The sequence below is a fragment of the Pyrus communis genome, chromosome 6, assembly GCF_963583255.1.
Source record: "Pyrus communis chromosome 6, drPyrComm1.1, whole genome shotgun sequence".
NCBI lineage: Eukaryota > Viridiplantae > Streptophyta > Magnoliopsida > Rosales > Rosaceae > Pyrus > Pyrus communis.
In genome coordinates this window covers 12898104-12916588 of record NC_084808.1, presented here as the reverse complement: position 1 = coordinate 12916588, position 18485 = coordinate 12898104, and the positions used below count along the sequence as shown (strand labels likewise).

At 37.7% G+C, this 18485-nt stretch overlaps 2 protein-coding genes across 2 annotated transcripts; one reads left to right on the top strand and one right to left on the bottom strand.

The window, feature by feature from the left end:
* Window positions 1-9567: 9567 nt before the first annotated feature.
* Window positions 9568-11341, top strand: LOC137737896 (thioredoxin X, chloroplastic). The gene is made up of 2 exons (XM_068477472.1): window positions 9568-10055; window positions 10948-11341. Exons 1-2 carry the CDS (start codon window positions 9705-9707, stop codon window positions 11152-11154), a joined length of 558 nt encoding a protein of 185 aa, XP_068333573.1. The 5' UTR covers window positions 9568-9704; the 3' UTR covers window positions 11155-11341.
* Window positions 11342-11503: 162 nt separating this feature from the next.
* On the bottom strand, window positions 11504-14049 carry LOC137737895 (sugar transport protein 10-like). The gene is made up of 4 exons (XM_068477471.1): window positions 13917-14049; window positions 13495-13820; window positions 12272-12901; window positions 11504-12182 (listed from the first exon to the last, which is right to left on the bottom strand). Exons 1-4 carry the CDS (start codon window positions 14047-14049, stop codon window positions 11727-11729), a joined length of 1545 nt encoding a protein of 514 aa, XP_068333572.1. The 3' UTR covers window positions 11504-11726.
* Between the last annotated feature and the right edge of the window lie 4436 nt (window positions 14050-18485).

Sequence of the window (18485 nt, the reverse complement as noted above, 5' to 3'; positions counted from 1 at the left end):
GGTTGCACGACATCACCAGAGAAGCTTATCAGAGGAGAAACCGAGTGATCGAGCAAGTGTTCAGCTGCATTAAATGTTTTGAAAGCTTCAGCAAACATGATATTGACCGACGCCCCCGTGTCTACTAGGATTCGTCGTACATCAAAGTTGGTTATGTGAGCCTCCACAATTTTGCTAACTAATCCTATATTCGATGGTAAAAAAAAAAAACCAAAGAGCCTTGTTGTGTAATCGAAATTAAGGCCTCCTTCAACCCTCTCTCATTCCTCTAAAATGCCCTAGATCTGAAACTTTCAACAGGAAGCGCCCTCTCTCCGTCCTCCAAAAAACCTAGATATACAACTCAACAGATGTCGTCCCCTTGCTTCGGCTTGAGGCCGTTGGCAGCCTTCTCGCTTCCATCCTAGCCTTCCTCCCCTCTGTCTTCTTCCTACCCTTTCAACTCATCTTTTTCTTTATTCTCCGCTCACTCTTCTCTTCCCCAGACTCTGGCTTGAGATGTCCTATGTCAACCTCCTCTATGTGTTGTCCTTACAAACGATGGGCGACCTACATGTTTCTGCTACCTACGCTCATGCAGATTCTGTACCAACGTCTCTTCTGTGGACACATCATCCGCATTGGTGTAATTTTCAATTAGTTATATGTGTGTTGCTTCGACAATTTGTTTGTATTGCTTCGGTGATCTATGTAGCCTGGCTATTTGCGATGGTTTTGGATGAGGAAATCGGTGCTAGGTTTGTCACGTCTTTTGTATTTGTGATAGATTTACTTATAAACTCTTGGTTCTAGTGGTTTATTGTGGTGGACGCATAGAGGTTTAAAATATTTTGCGTTTTCAGCCCATTATCTCCATATCAATAAATTGATCACTAGAGAAACCATCTAACACCTCTTATATTTGGTTATTTTCGTTAATGAAACAATGTATCGCTTTTCTTAAAAAAAAAAAAGAAATTTAAAAAAAAATTGCATTATGGTCCCAAACAAGAAGCCTACCAATTAGAATTTAGAAGTGAACTCAATTAGCGCATGTATATATGTTTGCACACGTGAATCTGCTTAAAATTTCATACTTAAGTAGAAAAGGAAGATGAAGAATAATAATTATATGGGTCCAAACCAAATGACACAAGAATTACCTTCCAAGAACAATTCATCATGCATGTGAAACTTAGTGATGGGTCTACATCCATCTACTCACAACATTTTGAATCTTATATTTTTGGACGCCTTTTAAAATTAACTCCAACCAAACCTTTTTATTGCTCGAATAACTCCAACCAAACTACTCACTACGCATGGAATCTGCATGGACATGGATCACCCAACAGGATATTTTGTGGGTTATAAGGATGAGGATCCTCTCCGGATTCTCTTTGTGAGGATAAAAAATTCACAATAATTTATAACCGCATAATGTACGATAAATTGATAGAATGCTAGGGTCCTCACAAAGAGGATCCAAATGAGATTCAAATCTAGGTTATTATATGCTAATATGCATGGACCATATGCTTGACCCTTAATTTAATTAACTGATGATTAATCTTAATTTCCTTAACATTTAAGTAAAGTTATTCATTTGAAGGGGGTGAATCAAGTTTGCCCTAATTCTGTTTCCCACAAAAGTGGAAGCAACTCAAGCAGGAGCTGTGAAAGTCATCTGAAAAAAGGTCATGCATCATATGAGCAGACTATACCTGACCTTATCGGGATTCAGGAGTCGGCAGACTCTGAAACAAGACCTGATTTAATAATTTAATTTTTTTTTCTTTTAAAAACAAGGGGCCACACATGACATGAGGTTGCAAATTGTCCACCAAATCATACAGCTGGAGCCCATCTCAACCATTTTTGTAGTGATTAATTTCATGGAAAATGACTTCGGGAAGGGAATTGGATCTCATCAGGATTCAATTTATAGGAATTCTAGAGATCTTCATATCTTAGTCATTCATCGTGTATCATACGATTATAAATTATTTAATTTAAATTAAACACAAATAGTATCCAACAAAAACTAACCGCACGATATACGATGAATGATTAAGATATCGGGATCCCTAGAATCCTCACAAAGTAGATCCGAAGAGGATCCCTTTCTTCTAAAAGGGGAGGATAATACCATTATTAGGATGGGTATTCTCTCCTGATATTTTTTGTGAGGATCAGAAATTTATTTTATTGTGTTTGTTAATCGTATATTTTGTAGTCAGTTTTCATCGTATATTGTTTGGGTTCAATTTTAAATGAAAAAATTCAAAATAATTTAGAACCACAAGATAACATATAAACGGACACGATGAAGTGATTCCCGAGATTCCGAATAGAATCCTACTCCCCATTATTACTCGTGTTATGGAGTCTGTCGACAACGTACATATCACTTACTATTTCCAAGTTTTATGTTGCATCTCCTTGATATTGGAGACTTCAGTGATATTGTAACATATAAGGAGAACATATACTAAGCTCTATAACATGGCATACACCGGACTTATGTGAAGAGTTTGATCTGCTGTAAGTATTCAATAATCAAGAATTTAGTTGCTACAAATTTTATTGTTATACGAGACATCTCTAAACTTTAATTGAATTGGAACTTTAATCTTTCAACTAAACATCCATCAATATCAATCCCTAACTTGTAGAACGATTAGTTATTTTAGGTATCTCTGTTGGAACTTTCATAAAACAATTAGTCACAAATTTTAGGTATCTTGTCAAAATGTAAAACAATTAGTCATTTTAGATGAAAATTTCTACTTCTATAATCTAGAAGAACAGTTGTTTTATGTTGATGCACAAAATATGTTCGATATTGGACCAACTTAGATCGACCGTAAATCATACATACATAAAAACATATATTTTGGTTCATTCCAAGTTGGGAAAACATCCACGTTGGTGTAGATCTGGTTTCACTATGTAAAATAAGTGTTAAATTGTAAATAGAGGATTGTTGCTAGGGCTAGGGCTTGCCATCCTCCTAATGAGGGTGAGGGTGAGGGTGAGAGATCCCTTTTATAGAACAAGCGTTTCCCTCCCCTCTTACATACTTCATGGGTTAAGTAGTAAGGACCATTTTATGGTACAACATGAGTCCCCCAAGTCTTCAGTCAAGAGAGTATTTTGGTTGAAGACTTCAAATGCAATCCATGCGTGGGCTGAACTGACCGGTTGTCATCTAGAATCGATACTTCGGCATGAGGCGGTGCTCAACGTGAAACAATAATTGGCTAGAGGTTGTGCACGTTGCGAGGCTACTCGGCTGGTGCTCGCGGATAGGTGGTTGATAGGCTAGAGGCTATGCTTGTTGCAAGGCAGTTAGGTTAGTGGCATTCCTCGTTGCAAGTATGTCATCGATGTGAGTGTGCAATCAATATGAGTTGATTCTTGACATGAGTTGAGTTTGCTTATCAGGTTCGCATATTGAGTATGTGTGTCAAGTTCACAAGTTAGGTCCACACACAGGGTCTTTAAATAATTGTTTTATTTAAGCTCTATAGTTTAGCAAAATGTAATTAATTGTTTTATTTAAACAACTTTGGGTAAATTACATTTTACCCCTCAGGTTTGGGGTCAATTTCAATTCCTTACAACATCTTTAAAACATTTTAATTTCATACATTTACTTATCATTTTATTTCAATTTCATACATCCGTTAGAAAATCTGTTAAGTAAACTGTTAAGTGATAACGTGGCAAATATGAGATCCACATTTGTGCTGACGTGGCTGCCACATTTGTGCCATGTGGCAAGAAATTTTTTTTTTTATGTATTTAAAATATACTGATATTTATCCTATTATAAATAAATAAAAACCTAAACAAACCCAGAAACCCCCCCCGACCCACTTCTCCAACCCCTCCCTCTTCACCTCCCATCCCTTCTCTCTCCCCAGACCCACTCCTCTCTCTTCACCCCCCCGACCCACCTTCAACTTGCTTTTCGTTGCTCTCCTTGATGAAATTCTGACCCATCTTCGTCAAGAACATGGAGCTCGGCTCAAACTCGGCCAATCTTCCGCTACCGCTGTCTTTGTTGAAATGTTGCTCTTCGATTCCGATTCTGCCGCTAGGCTTCTCCATTGCCACCGAGCTTTTCAATATGTTCGTGAGCTTAATCAAATTTCTTCCATTTCCACAAGGTTAAGCTTCATCTTGAGCTTAATAAAAAAAATTAAGCCTGATTCTTTAACTATTATATAATCAATTTTCTCTCTGCAATCAAATTCAAAATTTGATAACGAAAAGGGTGGTAGGTGCGAGTTGGGAGGTGGGTTAGGGGTGATTGGGGATAAGAAGGATTTTGGGGGATTAGGGTTTTGGGGTTTATGGTGAGAGTGTCGTAGAGGGGTTTAAGGGAGAGTAGGGAATGGGTCGGGGGGTGAAGAGGGAGGAGTGGGTTTGGAGAGAGAAGGAATGAGAGGTGAAGAGGGAGGAGATTGAGAAGTGGGCTGGGGGGGCGGGTTTGGGTTTTAGAGTTCGATTGGTTTTTTTTTTTTCTTTTTTAATTTTTTTTAAGGGTAAATATTATTATATTTTAAATGTATAAAAAAATATTTTTTTGTCACGTGGCACAAATGTGGCAGTCATGTCAGCATAAATGTGGATTTCATATTTGCCACGTCATCATTTAACGGTTTACTTAACAGATTTTCTTACGGATGTATGAAATTGAAATAAAATGATAAGTAAATGTATGAAATTGAAATGTTTTAAAAATGTTGTAAGGAATTGCAATTAACTCTAAATCTGAGGGGGTAAAATGTAATTTACCCAACAATTTTTCATAGTTAGGAATAAAAAAGCTTTTTGAAAGTATGATGGTTCTGAATTCAATGATGTCATTTGCGGAAAGTTTATGCACTAATCAATGACATGTTTATTGTTTAATACAATTTGTTAGCTTGATAAAACTTGTCTTTTGTTGGGATGCTTTGAAATATTCCGGCGGCTCAGCATTCCTGTCCTGTGACTCCTAGTTGCACAAAACATTAAGGATTGAGTGGTTCTGTGTGCACTCAAATTTCATCTCTAAACACTTGTTTTTTTAGACACCTAATTTACTTCTACACATTTTTTTAGACGCCCAAAATAATTTTCTAAACTTCTAAAAAATACCCTTTTTCACTTTTTATTAATTTATTTTCCTCTCAACACCCATTTTTCATTTTCTTTAGATACCCATTCTCCCTGCCCATCATATCGCATATATCTCGACTTAACTGCCATAATTAGATCCAAATCAAGGCCATGCTCTTTGTTGAGGTCCAAAAATATTACATGCAAGTCCAATCAAGTCTCAAGGCTCAATTGTCATACAAGCCTCAAACCAAGTCCAAAATAAATACCATGATTGGGAATTGAGAAGGGGCTATATTTGTAATCATGCCATGCTACGTTAAACCATGCATTTGTGTAAGTCACACCACACTCATGCAAACACATGCATATTCGTCACGCCAAGTTTTATCACGCTAATCACTATTCACACTAAAATAAGCCTAAGTCACATGCCTGGGCTTGACAAGTGAATTGTGGTGTGAATGGTTATGAAAATGCATTGGGCCTATATAGAGTCAAGATTATAGAAGACTTTAGGTTGCTTGGGAGCCCAAAGAGCCAAGCCTATCTACGTGGGCAAGTTTGAGAGAGAACCAGCTTAGTTTCCTCCTTTCCCTAGCAAGCTAACCAACTTATTTAGGAATGAATCGAACTCTAAGCCATAAAGTTACGTGAAAGTCCAACAGAGTATGCATTGAATTAGGGGTGGTTTGGTATGGGATGCAAAACCGAAAATGGGATCCCGAATCCCAAACCAAAAATTTTCGGGACTGGAATTTGAAGACCAATTCTGAACCGAAATTTTGGTATTCCCAATTTTCGGGATTCTCATAATGTTTTCCGTATTTCGGGATGTATCGGAATTGAGTTTTGGGTTTTGGGCATAAATTTGAGATTTTCGGGTTGTGGGATAAAATTTGGGCCCTTGGCTTAAAATTTTGTTGCCCAATTTCATATCTATTGAAATTTAAGTTTTTTTTTACCTATTACCAATTTGAAATTTCTTACCAATTGAAATACCAAATCATTCTAAGTCAAATTGACGTTCCAAAGTTCCAAACTACTTAATTTCATATTTCTATTTCTAATATAGTCTACTCTCAAATTATGTAAATTCAACATTCAATATGCATGCAACCAAAATAAATATACATATATATTTTCAGTTTGGCATGGATCCCAAAAATTTCGGTATTATCGGTTTGGGAATTTTTGGATATGGGATCCGAATTTTTTTAGTGTGGTTTAGGATTTTTAGGAAAAATTTCCAGTACTACATTTAATGAAGAGAGATGATGACTTTCCCTTCTTAGCTCATGTAGAAGATGAACGCTTGAAAGCCAGGAGACACGTTACTAGAAGTAACGCCTGTGGAAGGCTGACTCAGGAAAACATCCCTTTAGGAAGAAGGTCCAGAACAAGCTTCGCGAGACCAACGGCACCTAACCGTCTTGCACCAAAAAGGAAATGGCAAAAGAACTAGGGAGAAAAAAAAGGGAAGACCATGCCACAAGTAGAGATTCCTTAGGAACCCTAAAAGAGAATCATTCACCTACAAAAAGAGATATCAAAGGCCATTAGAGAGAGACATGATAACACAAAGGTTCAAACCCAAAGAGAAAACGTGAGAAGGTTGTGTTGCACCAAGCTAGGGAATTCTTTCTCTAAGTGCAAATATCCTTGAAACCTCAAGAAACATCACCTCTGCAACCTGAATGTTTTCCACGACTTTCCTCTAAATACCCCAGCCATCTAAAGCCTTGTTACCACCCTAGGAAACTTTGATTATCCAACCCAGGACACCATACAACCATGCAAACTCTCGCTCTCTCATGCTAAACTGATAAACTTCTAGCTTCTATAGTATGCCTCACTTGAGCAAGTCATTATTTGCATAATCATGTTATCTTCGAGTCATTGATCCAATTAGGATATTTCCTTAGACGTGATAATTCTTTTGACATATTTCAGGGCTTGGTAAGAAACCGAACCAAAGGAGACAAGATGACGTTCTCAAATCTCAAGTTGACCTTGACCTAAAAGTCCCCCAACACTCTCTCCATTCCTCTTTTTGAAAAACTTGAAAGGTTGAATTTTTGGGTTATGTAATGGGTTTTAGATTCAAGAGGCAAATGAAGCAGTGCCAACGACGGATTTGGTGCTTTTTTGGGGACAACTTCAACTACAAGCGTGATATGTAGTAGTAGGTGTAGATCAGATTGGGGGATTCAGATGGATGACGTCTAGGTAGGATGTGTTAAAACCTGATTTAAAAAAAAATAAAGTTTTGATTTTATTCTAATGGATGATAACTTTTAAAAGAAAATTGATTTCTATTACGTGGCGTCATATCATTGGTTAGCACGTTGCTATTTCAAAATTTTATGAGTGTCTAAAAAAAAAAAAAGAAAAAAAATATTGTTTTTTTTTTTTTTTTAAATCACTAAGACTATCTCCAACCCTTAAGTTAAAACCTAAAATTTTTAACCCAAAAAATTTAGGTTTTAACCTATAAACAGTTTTTTTTTCTCTCTAATCCTTCTGGGTTAAATTTTTAGCCTGAAATTATTAAAGAATGAATTTAGGATTTTTTTTCTTAAAGTAACTTTAAAAAAAAAATTATGTAGACTATCCTAATTTAATTTTATGAACATTTTAACTTAAAAATATTTAGATTCCAAAAAATATTAAAAAATCACTAAACCGACACCATGAAACTCGAGGAACACTATGAAAGAATATGACACACGTAAAAGAATTTTTTTTAATTACTTTAGCCGTTGCATTTAAATTTGGACCGTTAGATCTTATTTTTTTACTATTGGATTTGATTATATTAGATCTTAGCTTTTGGATTCAATGAGTTTATAAATATAAAACTACAAAAAACATACACAAATATGGTGGGCTAACCCAGGAGGAATCCTGTGCTAAATTTTCCCTAAGAAAGTTTTGTTAAAACTTATATTTGCCCCAAGGGTTGGAGCAAGTTGGGGTAGATTTAAATCCCAAAGTTTGAATTTTACTCCAAGAGTTGGAGTGGGTGTAAACACTTTGTGACAGTTTAATATATGGGTATAAAAGCATTTTTCATTTAAACAAAAGTGATGCTTGCCCAGAGATGAAACTTGAGTGTAAAAACCACTTATAAAGATTTTGTTAAAAAAAAAAAAATCTAGCAGAAACTATTAAGTTATCAATCTATTAATATTTTGACCAGAGTTTTAACATGTCACGTATATATCAAGAGAATGTTAACCGAGTTTCCTAAATTTGCTTCATCCTGTGATTTTTACTTAGTCTTATTTCGTTGCGAAAAAATGCATGGAGGGCTGGCCCAGGTCCAGTGTGGGCGGGGCGACTGTCCGGGGTTCCAAAATATTCGGGGCACCAAAATTATTAGAGTGATATATTTATATATGTTTTCATAAGAGTATAAATTACAAAAATTGGTTTGATGACAAAGAAATTTAATTGGAAGTGGTGGTTTTGTCATTTGAAAATAATGAAGAGGTCTTGAATTCAAAACACCACCTATGCTTATTTACTTTCTAATTTTTACAAATTTCTTTTTATAAGATTATAAATTTATAAAATTTGGTTAAATGATCAAGAAGTTTAATTAGAAGTAATGGTTTTTGTTGTTTAAAATTAACGAGATTTCTTAAGTTCAAAATGCGCATGTTTATTCTTTTAGAAATGCACGGGCCTCAAAATTCTATGGACCAGCCATGTTGAGTGTAACACAAGGTACAACTGCAAGGCAAACGACGACCACCTCGGTATCGTCTATTTACTTGTAAGCCCAAAGTTTTTTGGCTTCATTCTCTCGATACAAAATAAATTAGTCTTTCTGTATTTATAAATTATTGAGTTTGAACTGCTTTTTAAGTATAATTTTATCGATGTCTTACGTGTGAAAATAAATAATTTTCTTATATGAAATTAGGACACATTTTTTTGACATCGCTGCAGACCTCAAAAATCTATGAACCGGCCTGAGTAGTGACTTCTGCACTCACCTTTCGACCTTAGCAAGTTGAATCCGAATAAGAGCAGACCATGTAAATAGTAGCAGCTCTATTTGTTTCTATTTGTTTAGTTGTGCATAAGCTCACGGGTTAGCTCAAGTGCTAGCAGATCAAGCCTCGCTCGGAAGAACATTGAAGAAATGATAAACTTGGTCACCACTACATACACATGAGTCTTCTTAGGTTGGTAATAATCTGCCTCGTATTAATTTGTTTTGTTTCATTTACGGCGGTGGTATTTGGGTTGATGATATTTTGATGAGCCCAGCATTATCTGGGCTGGTCTGGATTTTTGAAGGAGTTGTCTCTTTTTGGTTTTGGCCCATTAATGTTATCCTTGTGTTTTGGATTGTGTTCGTCTTCCACTAGAATTTTCCTCACCACGTGATCTGAAAGTGAAATGGGAGGTGATGATAAAATTTAGCACAAAAATGCTTTTTCCCACCCATCCACAGTGGATGGAACAACATTTTGTATATCGTTTCGTGGCCAATATCCTCCCACGCCAAGTGACACCGACGCGGCTTTTCCCCTTCACTCAAAACCCTGATTCCTTTCGTCCCTGCCCTCCCTCGACTCTATCTCCTCATTCGACAGAACATGGACACCGTCGTCTCCAAATCGGCGTTACTGTCCATCCCAATAGCTTCACTCCCACCGGTTCGTACAGTTACTTCAAGCTCTTACTCTAACAAGCTCTTCTCCGGCTTCTTCTACGGTTCTGCAAGCCGAATAAGACAAGTGGGTTTTCGAAACTATTCTTCTTCTGCTCGTGCAGTTCGTACAGTTCCCAAGTTTTCAATTGCTTCGAGTGCTGGGATTCAGGAAATTGACGAGACCCAGTTCCAGGATTCGGTTCTTAACTCGGACCGTCCGGTTCTCGTCGAGTTCGTCGCCAGTTGGTGCGGTCCTTGCCGCTTAATCTCCCCTGCTATGGAATGGCTCGCTCAGGTTCCTCTCTCTTTCCCTCTCTCTTTCTCTCTCTCTCTCTCTCTCCGACTTTTTGGAGCATAGTCATTGTTTGTATTGTATGTAGTAAATTTTGAAGGGAATTATGAAAACCGGGGAAAAGTTTTAGTCTTCGAGTTAAACATATTTTCAGAGAAAGATTACAAGAAATACAATGCTTAATTTCCAACTTAAATTGTATTAATTAGTAGGCATAAAAATTTAGCTCAAGAAGTTGATTGGGTATGATCAAAATCTAATGAAGAAATGCAAAGGGGTATTGGTTGATGGAATCTACGCAAGTAACACACAAGAGAATAGTTTGGTTGGAGACTTGGAGTTGGGTAAAATTTTGTTTATTTATTTAAGTGTGAGCCTTTCGTTTTCTGTTTAATATTGTATGATTTGGCGTTGAACTAATGTAATAATGTGTAAATGATAAGCACTTCTGCTCATACGAGCTTCCTACTAGAAGCACACCAAAACTTTTACTAAAAATCCGAGTGTTGCCTGAAAAGCAATTGGAAGTGATTCGTGAAGACCCCATGAAGCTCCAAATAGTGCGTTTAGAATCTAGAAGCGTTTTCAGTTATTTATGTCAAACACTGGTAGAAGTGCTTTTCGTTAATTGGAAGCCCATTGAGTCTTTTCCAAAGCATTCGCAAAAAGACTCTAATAGTCTCTCATCCAGATATGATTTTTGAATTCTTTTCGGTAAAGAAACACAGAAGCGATATCATAGTCTTTTAATATGAAGATCATTTTGGAACTTGGAAATGTTGTAAAGGGATAGGGAGGACAAGTAGTATCTTTCAAGATGTGGTATCAATTTGCCTTTGATTGGTGTCCAAACTAAAGAAGTTATCTGAAATATAAGCTTATTTGTTGCACTCAGGAATACAAGGACAGGTTAACCGTTGTTAAGATAGATCATGATGCAAACCCAAAACTGATTGAAGAATACAAAGTTTATGGGTTGCCGGCTTTGATTCTCTTCAAAAATGGACAGGAAGTTCCAGAAAGTCGGAGAGAAGGCGCAATTACAAAAGCAAAGCTTCAAGAGTATGTAGATGCTTTGTTGGAGTCAATGTCAGTTGCATAGTTCCAGTTCCATTAAATTTGAAGATATGCCAGATTCCATCAGGTTCAATCTGTGTAATATGAGTAATCCCTTTCTCTTTTTCTTTTTAGTTTCTTATGGTATATTATACTTTGCATTCGATTGTATAATTTGAGCTGTAAATTTTTGAAAACTATCCTCTGAGTACATGTTGCCTTATTTTGTTGAATTAGTACTCTGTCTCCTCGAATTTTCGCTTCTTTTCTTCTCCACCTAGATGGGTGATTATATGGAAGATTACTCTGAATCTAGACTGTTCTTACAGCACATGAATGTAAAAAGGGCGGTATATTAGTTGCGAAGTTGATGATTATCGATTGTATATGATCTACATGCACATATAATTTGTGTTTGAAAAAGAAGAGTCGTGTATTCTTATTGATTTACAACTTGAAAATGAGTAGGACAAAACAAAGGGATTCACAACTATCATCCGCCGATCCCCTAATTGTCTGTCTAACGAGATTGGTTTCTTTCCTTAGTCAACTTTTTGTTGTTATATCAGAACCCAGATGCTTGGATTTTTTACAAATCCCCCACTGTGATTTACTCAATCAAACTACAACTTTGTCTTGCCTACCAAAATTGACAGCCTCATCAGGGATGTACTTGCCCCAGAACCAGTGAGCTTTCCAAACTCTATTCATCTCTTCAATCGGAACATTCTTCGTCTCGGGCAGGAAGAAAGCGATGAAGATGGTCATAATGATCACAAAACCGGCAAAGAAAAAGAACAGACCAAACTTTAAGTGGCAAAGCATGCTGAGGAAGACTTGGCCAATGATAAAAGTGAAGAACATGTTCACCGAGACGTTGATGGCTTGTCCGGCTGATCGGATCTCCAGAGGGCAGATCTCGCTCGGCACCAACCACCCCAACGGACCCCAAGACCATGCAAACGCTGCTACATATGCACAGATCGAGAACAAGATCCAATTGGCTTCAGTTTTTGTAAAGGATCCGACTCCGCTGAGACCAAACTTCATGCCTATCATCACTCCAACAGCAATCTAAAATGCAAGTTTAGTAAGAAAATGTCCTTCACAAATTAAAGCAGGCAAATAATTGTGTTCCTGAAATTGATCATGCGTTTAAGTACCTGGCACAGGATCATCTGCACACCACCTTGAAGGAACAACACCCTTCTTCCAAACTTATCAACTGCGAGAATGGACACCAAGGTGGCAACCATGTTAACACCCCCGGTGATGACTGTGGACATCAGGGAAGCTTCGTCTCCAAAACCCAAAGTCATGAAAAGGACAGGTGCATAAAACATGATTACATTGATCCCGGTGAGCTGCTGGAAGAATGGAACGAGAATGCAAATGACAAGTTGAGGCCTATATCTCGGCTGTGTAATGTTGGTCCATTGGTTTTCCACTTTTTGGGCAGCGTCAGTAGCAGCAAGAAGGTCTTGGAACTCATTATCAACGTTGTCGGTGCCGCGGATTTTTTTCAACATTTTCTTAGCCTTGTCGGGGTTACCTCTTTCTAGGATGGAATTTGGAGTGTCGGGAAGAAATATTGCGGCAAGAGTCATCATGAAGGAAGGAACGGCTGCAAGAGCAAGAGAGACTCGCCAGCCATATCCGCCCTTGATCTTGGCTGTGCCAAAGTTGACAAGGCCTGCCATTAGAATACCAATGGTGATGGCCATTTGGAACCCCATGTTCAATGCTCCTCTAATCTTTGTTGGAGCCATTTCCGCTAGATAAACGGGAACGGACTGCAAATCACCATGACAATTTCGAATTAGTTAGCTACCAATCTAGCTCTAAGTTTCAAGAATGCTAGAGAGATCATATTTTCACGCAAAATCGACACAAACCACATTATGAGGTATATGTTGGTAATTGATACATAACTGTTGAAATACAAGTGTTTTAGCTGAATAAACTTGTATTTAGTTACAGTTTACAGGTTTAAATGTCAGCCATTGGATTACATTCCAATTGGACAGCTAAGATGTAATCTTAGAGTTAGTGACTTGTGTTGACACATGTAACTATCTCATAGGGTAGATTGCATGAATGGTTGGATTTGAGTTTTGTATCATAGAGAGAGAATCTCTCTCTCCCTAACGGTAATATACCTCTCGCACGTTTTGTGTGAGGTGTGAATGAATGAAAGCAACTTTCTGTGAGAACCTTTTCTCTGCAACTCTTTGAGCATTTTTTTTCAGTTCATTTCTTACCACAGAGATCATAGTCTGTGAGATTCTAACAATAATCTCTTACATAATGCGGTTTAAAATGCGTTATTACTATTAGGTTCATGTGTTTTAATAAACGTGTAATTAAAGACAGAAGATATAGTTACCTGATTAGCAAATCCAACACCAATACCAAGCAAGAGACGACCAATGATTAGAACTATAATGTTATTGGCAATACCATTTAGGATAGAGCCAAGAAGAAACACAAGGCCTGCCACAAACATGGAGATTTTCCGGCCAAATTTCCTAGTCACTGATGAAGCAAAGAAGGAAGCAACCAAGGCTGCAATGTAGAGGCAAGACGTGAACAATGTGAGGAGTTGGCTGTCAAATTTGCAGTACTGGTTTTGATTAGCAGTCTCATTCTTCATTTTATGGAACACAGATGGGAAGAACTTGCTCAAGAACGACTCCATTGAAGTCACTCCACCTGCATATACGCACGATATTCAAAACCCGATTAGTAGTTGTTTCTCTTGATGCTCTCAATTCTCTTAAACAAAGAGAAAATTACAGAACTAATTACCTGAGATTCCGAGATCATATCCGAAGAGGAGACCACCCATGGCAGCCACCACACAAGTGAATATCACAAAGATGGTGACACCTCCTTCATAGCTGCTCCCTCCTCCGCCGCCAACATACACTCCTCCAGCCATCACTCTACAAAGTTTTGAAGGCTTAAAGCTCTTTGTAGTTAGAGAATATTAAACCAATTCTCACAAATCTTTTATAAATCCACTATAACAAAAAGAATGACTACAGAAAGAATTAAATCCTTTGAATATCTTTGTTATCTCAAATCCGAAAATGTTCCCAGTTTATAAAGGCTCCAAGCTGCAACAAATCCAGGCTGCAGTTTCAACAACTTGACCTAATCTTCATTTTTCTAGTTTCTGAAACTCTGTACCTCCTTGTTAATTTTGCCATATTTGGGTATAAATAGTTGGACATGTTAGGATATGAGGATAGTACCAAAGTTCTTGTTTCGACTAGATTATGATAAGTAGTTGTTGATATTATACCATTAATCTTGCTGTCAGGAGCTCTAAATTTGGCAAAGTGTGATGATTGATATATATGAACGGATATGGTCAAAACTCAAACCGTTGAACAGGCATGTAGTTTATGAAACGCCATAATAATATATCTTGACGATATAATTACTCATTATTCTGATGTCCCGTGATGTCGAGTCCTGGTGTGTGCTCCTGCTCGCCTCTTAATTTCTTCCTCTTGGCCAGTGTTACTTCTCATGTTTACACTTGTATAAAGTGGAGTGGGATATCATGTTGTTTTCAGATAGTTTGTATCCCAAACAAGTTATTAAGCTATGATATTTGTTATAAAAATTATCTGATTTAATTTTTTGCTTCTACTCGTCTTATGTTATTGTGTACAAATATTATACAATACAACTTTCTTGTGCGCATGAGAGTCCTGTTAAATATAATTAATATTTAGTTGTAATTATAAGAACATCAAATGTCATTTTGTGTAATATTACATTATGACTTGTGTAGCTTTGTGAAGGCCCACGTTGGTGTTTTCCTTTTTGTCTTGAAAAGCTAACATGGTTGCAGACAAGTAGGTGAAAGTGTATTAAGGAATGTGGTAATGTATTGATAGAAGAGAAAATCTCTCTCTAAAAAAATCTCTCCATTGAATCTTCTCCATTTTTATCCAAACCTTACACATCTCTTATGAAATCTTGAGCTGACACACTCCAACCCCGATATGTCCAAATATCAGGGTAGGCACGTGCTGGCCAACACCCGAGGATGACAAAGCCATTTAAAACATGCATACCACTAAAAATAGGTAATTAGAAAGAGATACACTAATGCAAAATCGTGTTCAGAGCATACAATTACTCAAGAATAATGTGAAGGAATTGTCAGAGAAAGGTACGAACCAAGGAATGGGTCCTACCCAGAGGAGACTCGAAGATGCCTAAGTGAGAGTGTCCTGCCGCCAGGATCGTGTGCCTCAAATCTAAATCCTGAGGGGGCTCAAAAACAGAAAAGGTGAGTGGACCAAAGTTTATAATAATACTAATAATATGAAAATCATTTTCTTTATGAACATACTAACCCCTATTTTGAAAACGTACACACACACACACACACACACACACTCTACATGTATGTCTTTTTCTGAAAACCTTAGCATGCCATGAAATCATTCGTAAAACAAGTATGACTAAAACCATGCTCAAAAATTGTGCTATCATCACTTGAAGGCGCGCGCGCACACACACACACACTCTACATGTATGTCTTTTTCCGAAAACCTTAGCATGCCATGAAATCATTCGTAAAACAAGTATGACTAAAACCATGCTCAATAATTGTACTATCATCACTTGAAGGCAAATCCATATATCTTATCAATACTGTACTCTTTAGGGGTATCATAGTCGTCCGAAGGCAATACCTGTCCATCACCAAAGGTGAAGCTGTACGACACTGGGTTATGCCAGTGAAGAAACATGGTAGGCCCCATCACCTGAAGGTGAAGCTGTACGATTTCGGGTTACGTCGGAGAAGAAAATATAGACATCACACACCGACACTAGCCGTTGCTAGTGAAGCTGTCCGACATTGCTTTCGGCAGTGAAGCTGGGAGTATATCATAATATCTCATCTCACTCCTCATCAACTGTGTCCTGTGGCCATAGACGTCATAATACTCGTCTTGTGTGGATGTGTTGGATGATAACCCACTAGATAACACTGAAAACATATCTCAAAAACTTACATCAAATCTGGAGCTCAAAAGCTCAAAACCTCAACACATAAGTCCAAGATAATTCACATTTGTAAATCCATAGAATTCCATATATGAAAATCCCATAATTCATAACCTTTTGTAAAACGTAAGTGCGATAAATCATATCTATCTCGTAAACCGTAAATATAGAAATCTAGAAAACAATATATAAAACATATTCAAACCATGAAGTGTGAAATGCATGCTAGGCTAATATTTTATAAAAATATGTAAGTTTAGAAGGGGTCCACTCACTGATATTTTGTTGCCTAAGAATCGCTTAAGCTAGCGAGGATGGAGTCACTTTCCACCGATGCACCTAACCATAATTAGGGACCATTTAGTAAAACTCTACAAAAACATTAGAATTTGGGAAAACGGACGGTGGATTTGGAATTAGGATGTTGAAATTAGCCTAGGAGGGGTCTTTGCCAAAATTTGAAAAAGTCAACCCAAAAGTTAACGTTGACGATTAACGGTTAACGAAAGTCAAAGGTCGGGTCAATGGGTCAGATCCGGTTAGGGTTGTTGGGTTGGGCCGAGATGCTGGTTTAGGCTGGGTTGGATCTAGTTTGGATATAGGTTCTGGGCTTAAAGGAATGGATCGGGTTAGGCTAAAGGTTAATAAATTGGGCCTAGGTAAATGGGTTTGTGGATTGGACCAGATACAAATTAGATTTGGGCCTGGTTTAAAGCTACGGGTCAGGTCGACCTGAATTAGATTGCGGGTCACCGGACGCATTGAAGAAGGAAACCAGATTTTTAGTAGGGAAATGTAAGGAAAGTGGTCGGGAAAATTTCCCTACTCCGATTGGGGTCAAATCTACACTGTTTTCAATGATTTAAAAGCCAAAATGAAGGTAGGGAGATAAGGAATGAGATTATACCTCCGTGGTCTCACGCTGTGGTCGGACTTGATCGTAAAACCACTCGAAAGTCAACGAACCCTCGCCAAAAAACTAGAAAACAAATGACATATACTAACAGGGTTAAAACCCTTGATCTTCAACCCAAAATCCACCCATATAGCAAGAGAATATCACCAAAAACTAAGGAAATTCCTATTCAATCAAGCTCACCTTGGTTTTTGGGTTCTAAGTTAACTCGCCGAAGAAAATGGCGATTCCGCCACGTTAACATTGTTGCAGAGTTGATCGTGAAAAGAAAGGGGGAGAAAATATATGTGGCGTTGGTTCATGGGGAAAAGGGAATCTCGACGCTGTCATCGGAGCTGAGTGGTGACATAGGCATGGTTTGGCGCTGGTGATTGCAGATAGAGGAGATGAGAGAGATGGGTGTCTATTAGAGAAAGAGAGCTGAGAGAAATGATAGGGTGTCATCGAGCAAGGCTGTGATAGTGGCCAGAGTAGGTGACTCGGGGAGGGGGTTGCAGAGATAAAGGATGAGAGAGAAAAAGAGGGAGCTCCAGAGAGAGGGAGAGAAATCCGAGAGAGAAAAGAGAGGGAGAAAGTTCTAGAAGATTGGGGAAGGAACTACCACGTGTCAGCTCGGGGGTGGTCTAAGGTGGAAAATATCTCTACTTGAAAAATTAACAAAATGCCCTTACGTTTTGAATCCTGTAAAATCTTTGTTTTAGCTTCAAATTCAATTCCGCTTGTGCCCACGAGTTCGTAACGACAAGTACTATGGGGCTACGCCAAGGGAATGAATCTTACTTGACACGACGATGCAGTCAACAAAAGTCAACATTTTTCCTCGAAGGGCATTTTCATAATTTTGTATTTTAAAATTATAAAAATTGTAATAATTGGAGACGGGTTGTTACATGAGCAAATATTCTAGCTTGATACAAAAAATTCAACATGGTATCAGAGCTTTGTTGGATCAACCAAGTTATGGAGTTACCTTGTGTTCTTCAATTTAGGGTTTTATTTCTTAGAAACCCTAACTTTCAAATTCGAAGGAATAAAAAATAGCAGCAACAATGATAACAATCTCTCATCTCTAATCTTTGATGGTGAAAATTATGACATTGGAGAGTAAAGATGAGGACCTTATTCACAACTTTTGGGCTATGGTCATTTATCAGTGTTAGGGTTGTTGAACCGAAGTAAGGTGTAGAGTTATCTACAGCAGATAAGGCACTTCTAGAAGAAAATCTCAAGAAGGATGCTAGAGCTCTCTACTTCACTTAGAGATGCCTCTCAGATGAAATCTTTACGAGGGTCTCGAACGAGATGAAAGCCAAGGAAGCGCGAGATGTCTTGGAGAAAAAAAAAAAAAAGAGGTGCAGAGAAGGTAAGGTTTGTAAAATTGCAGAGTCTTAGAAGAGATTTTGAATATGCTAGGATGAAGGAAAATG

Coding starts and splice junctions, on each gene's coding strand:
- LOC137737896 (XM_068477472.1), top strand. CDS start 9,705: ATGGACACCGTCGTCTCCAAATCGGCGTTACTGTCCATCCCAATAGCT. Junction 10,056..10,947: donor CTATGGAATGGCTCGCTCAG/GTTCCTCTCTCT, acceptor TGTTGCACTCAG/GAATACAAGGACAGGTTAAC.
- LOC137737895 (XM_068477471.1), bottom strand. CDS start 14,049: ATGGCTGGAGGAGTGTATGTTGGCGGCGGAGGAGGGAGCAGCTATGAA. Junction 13,821..13,916: donor ATATGATCTCGGAATCTCAG/GTAATTAGTTCT, acceptor GCGTATATGCAG/GTGGAGTGACTTCAATGGAG. Junction 12,183..12,271: donor TGCAGATGATCCTGTGCCAG/GTACTTAAACGC, acceptor CTTGCATTTTAG/ATTGCTGTTGGAGTGATGAT.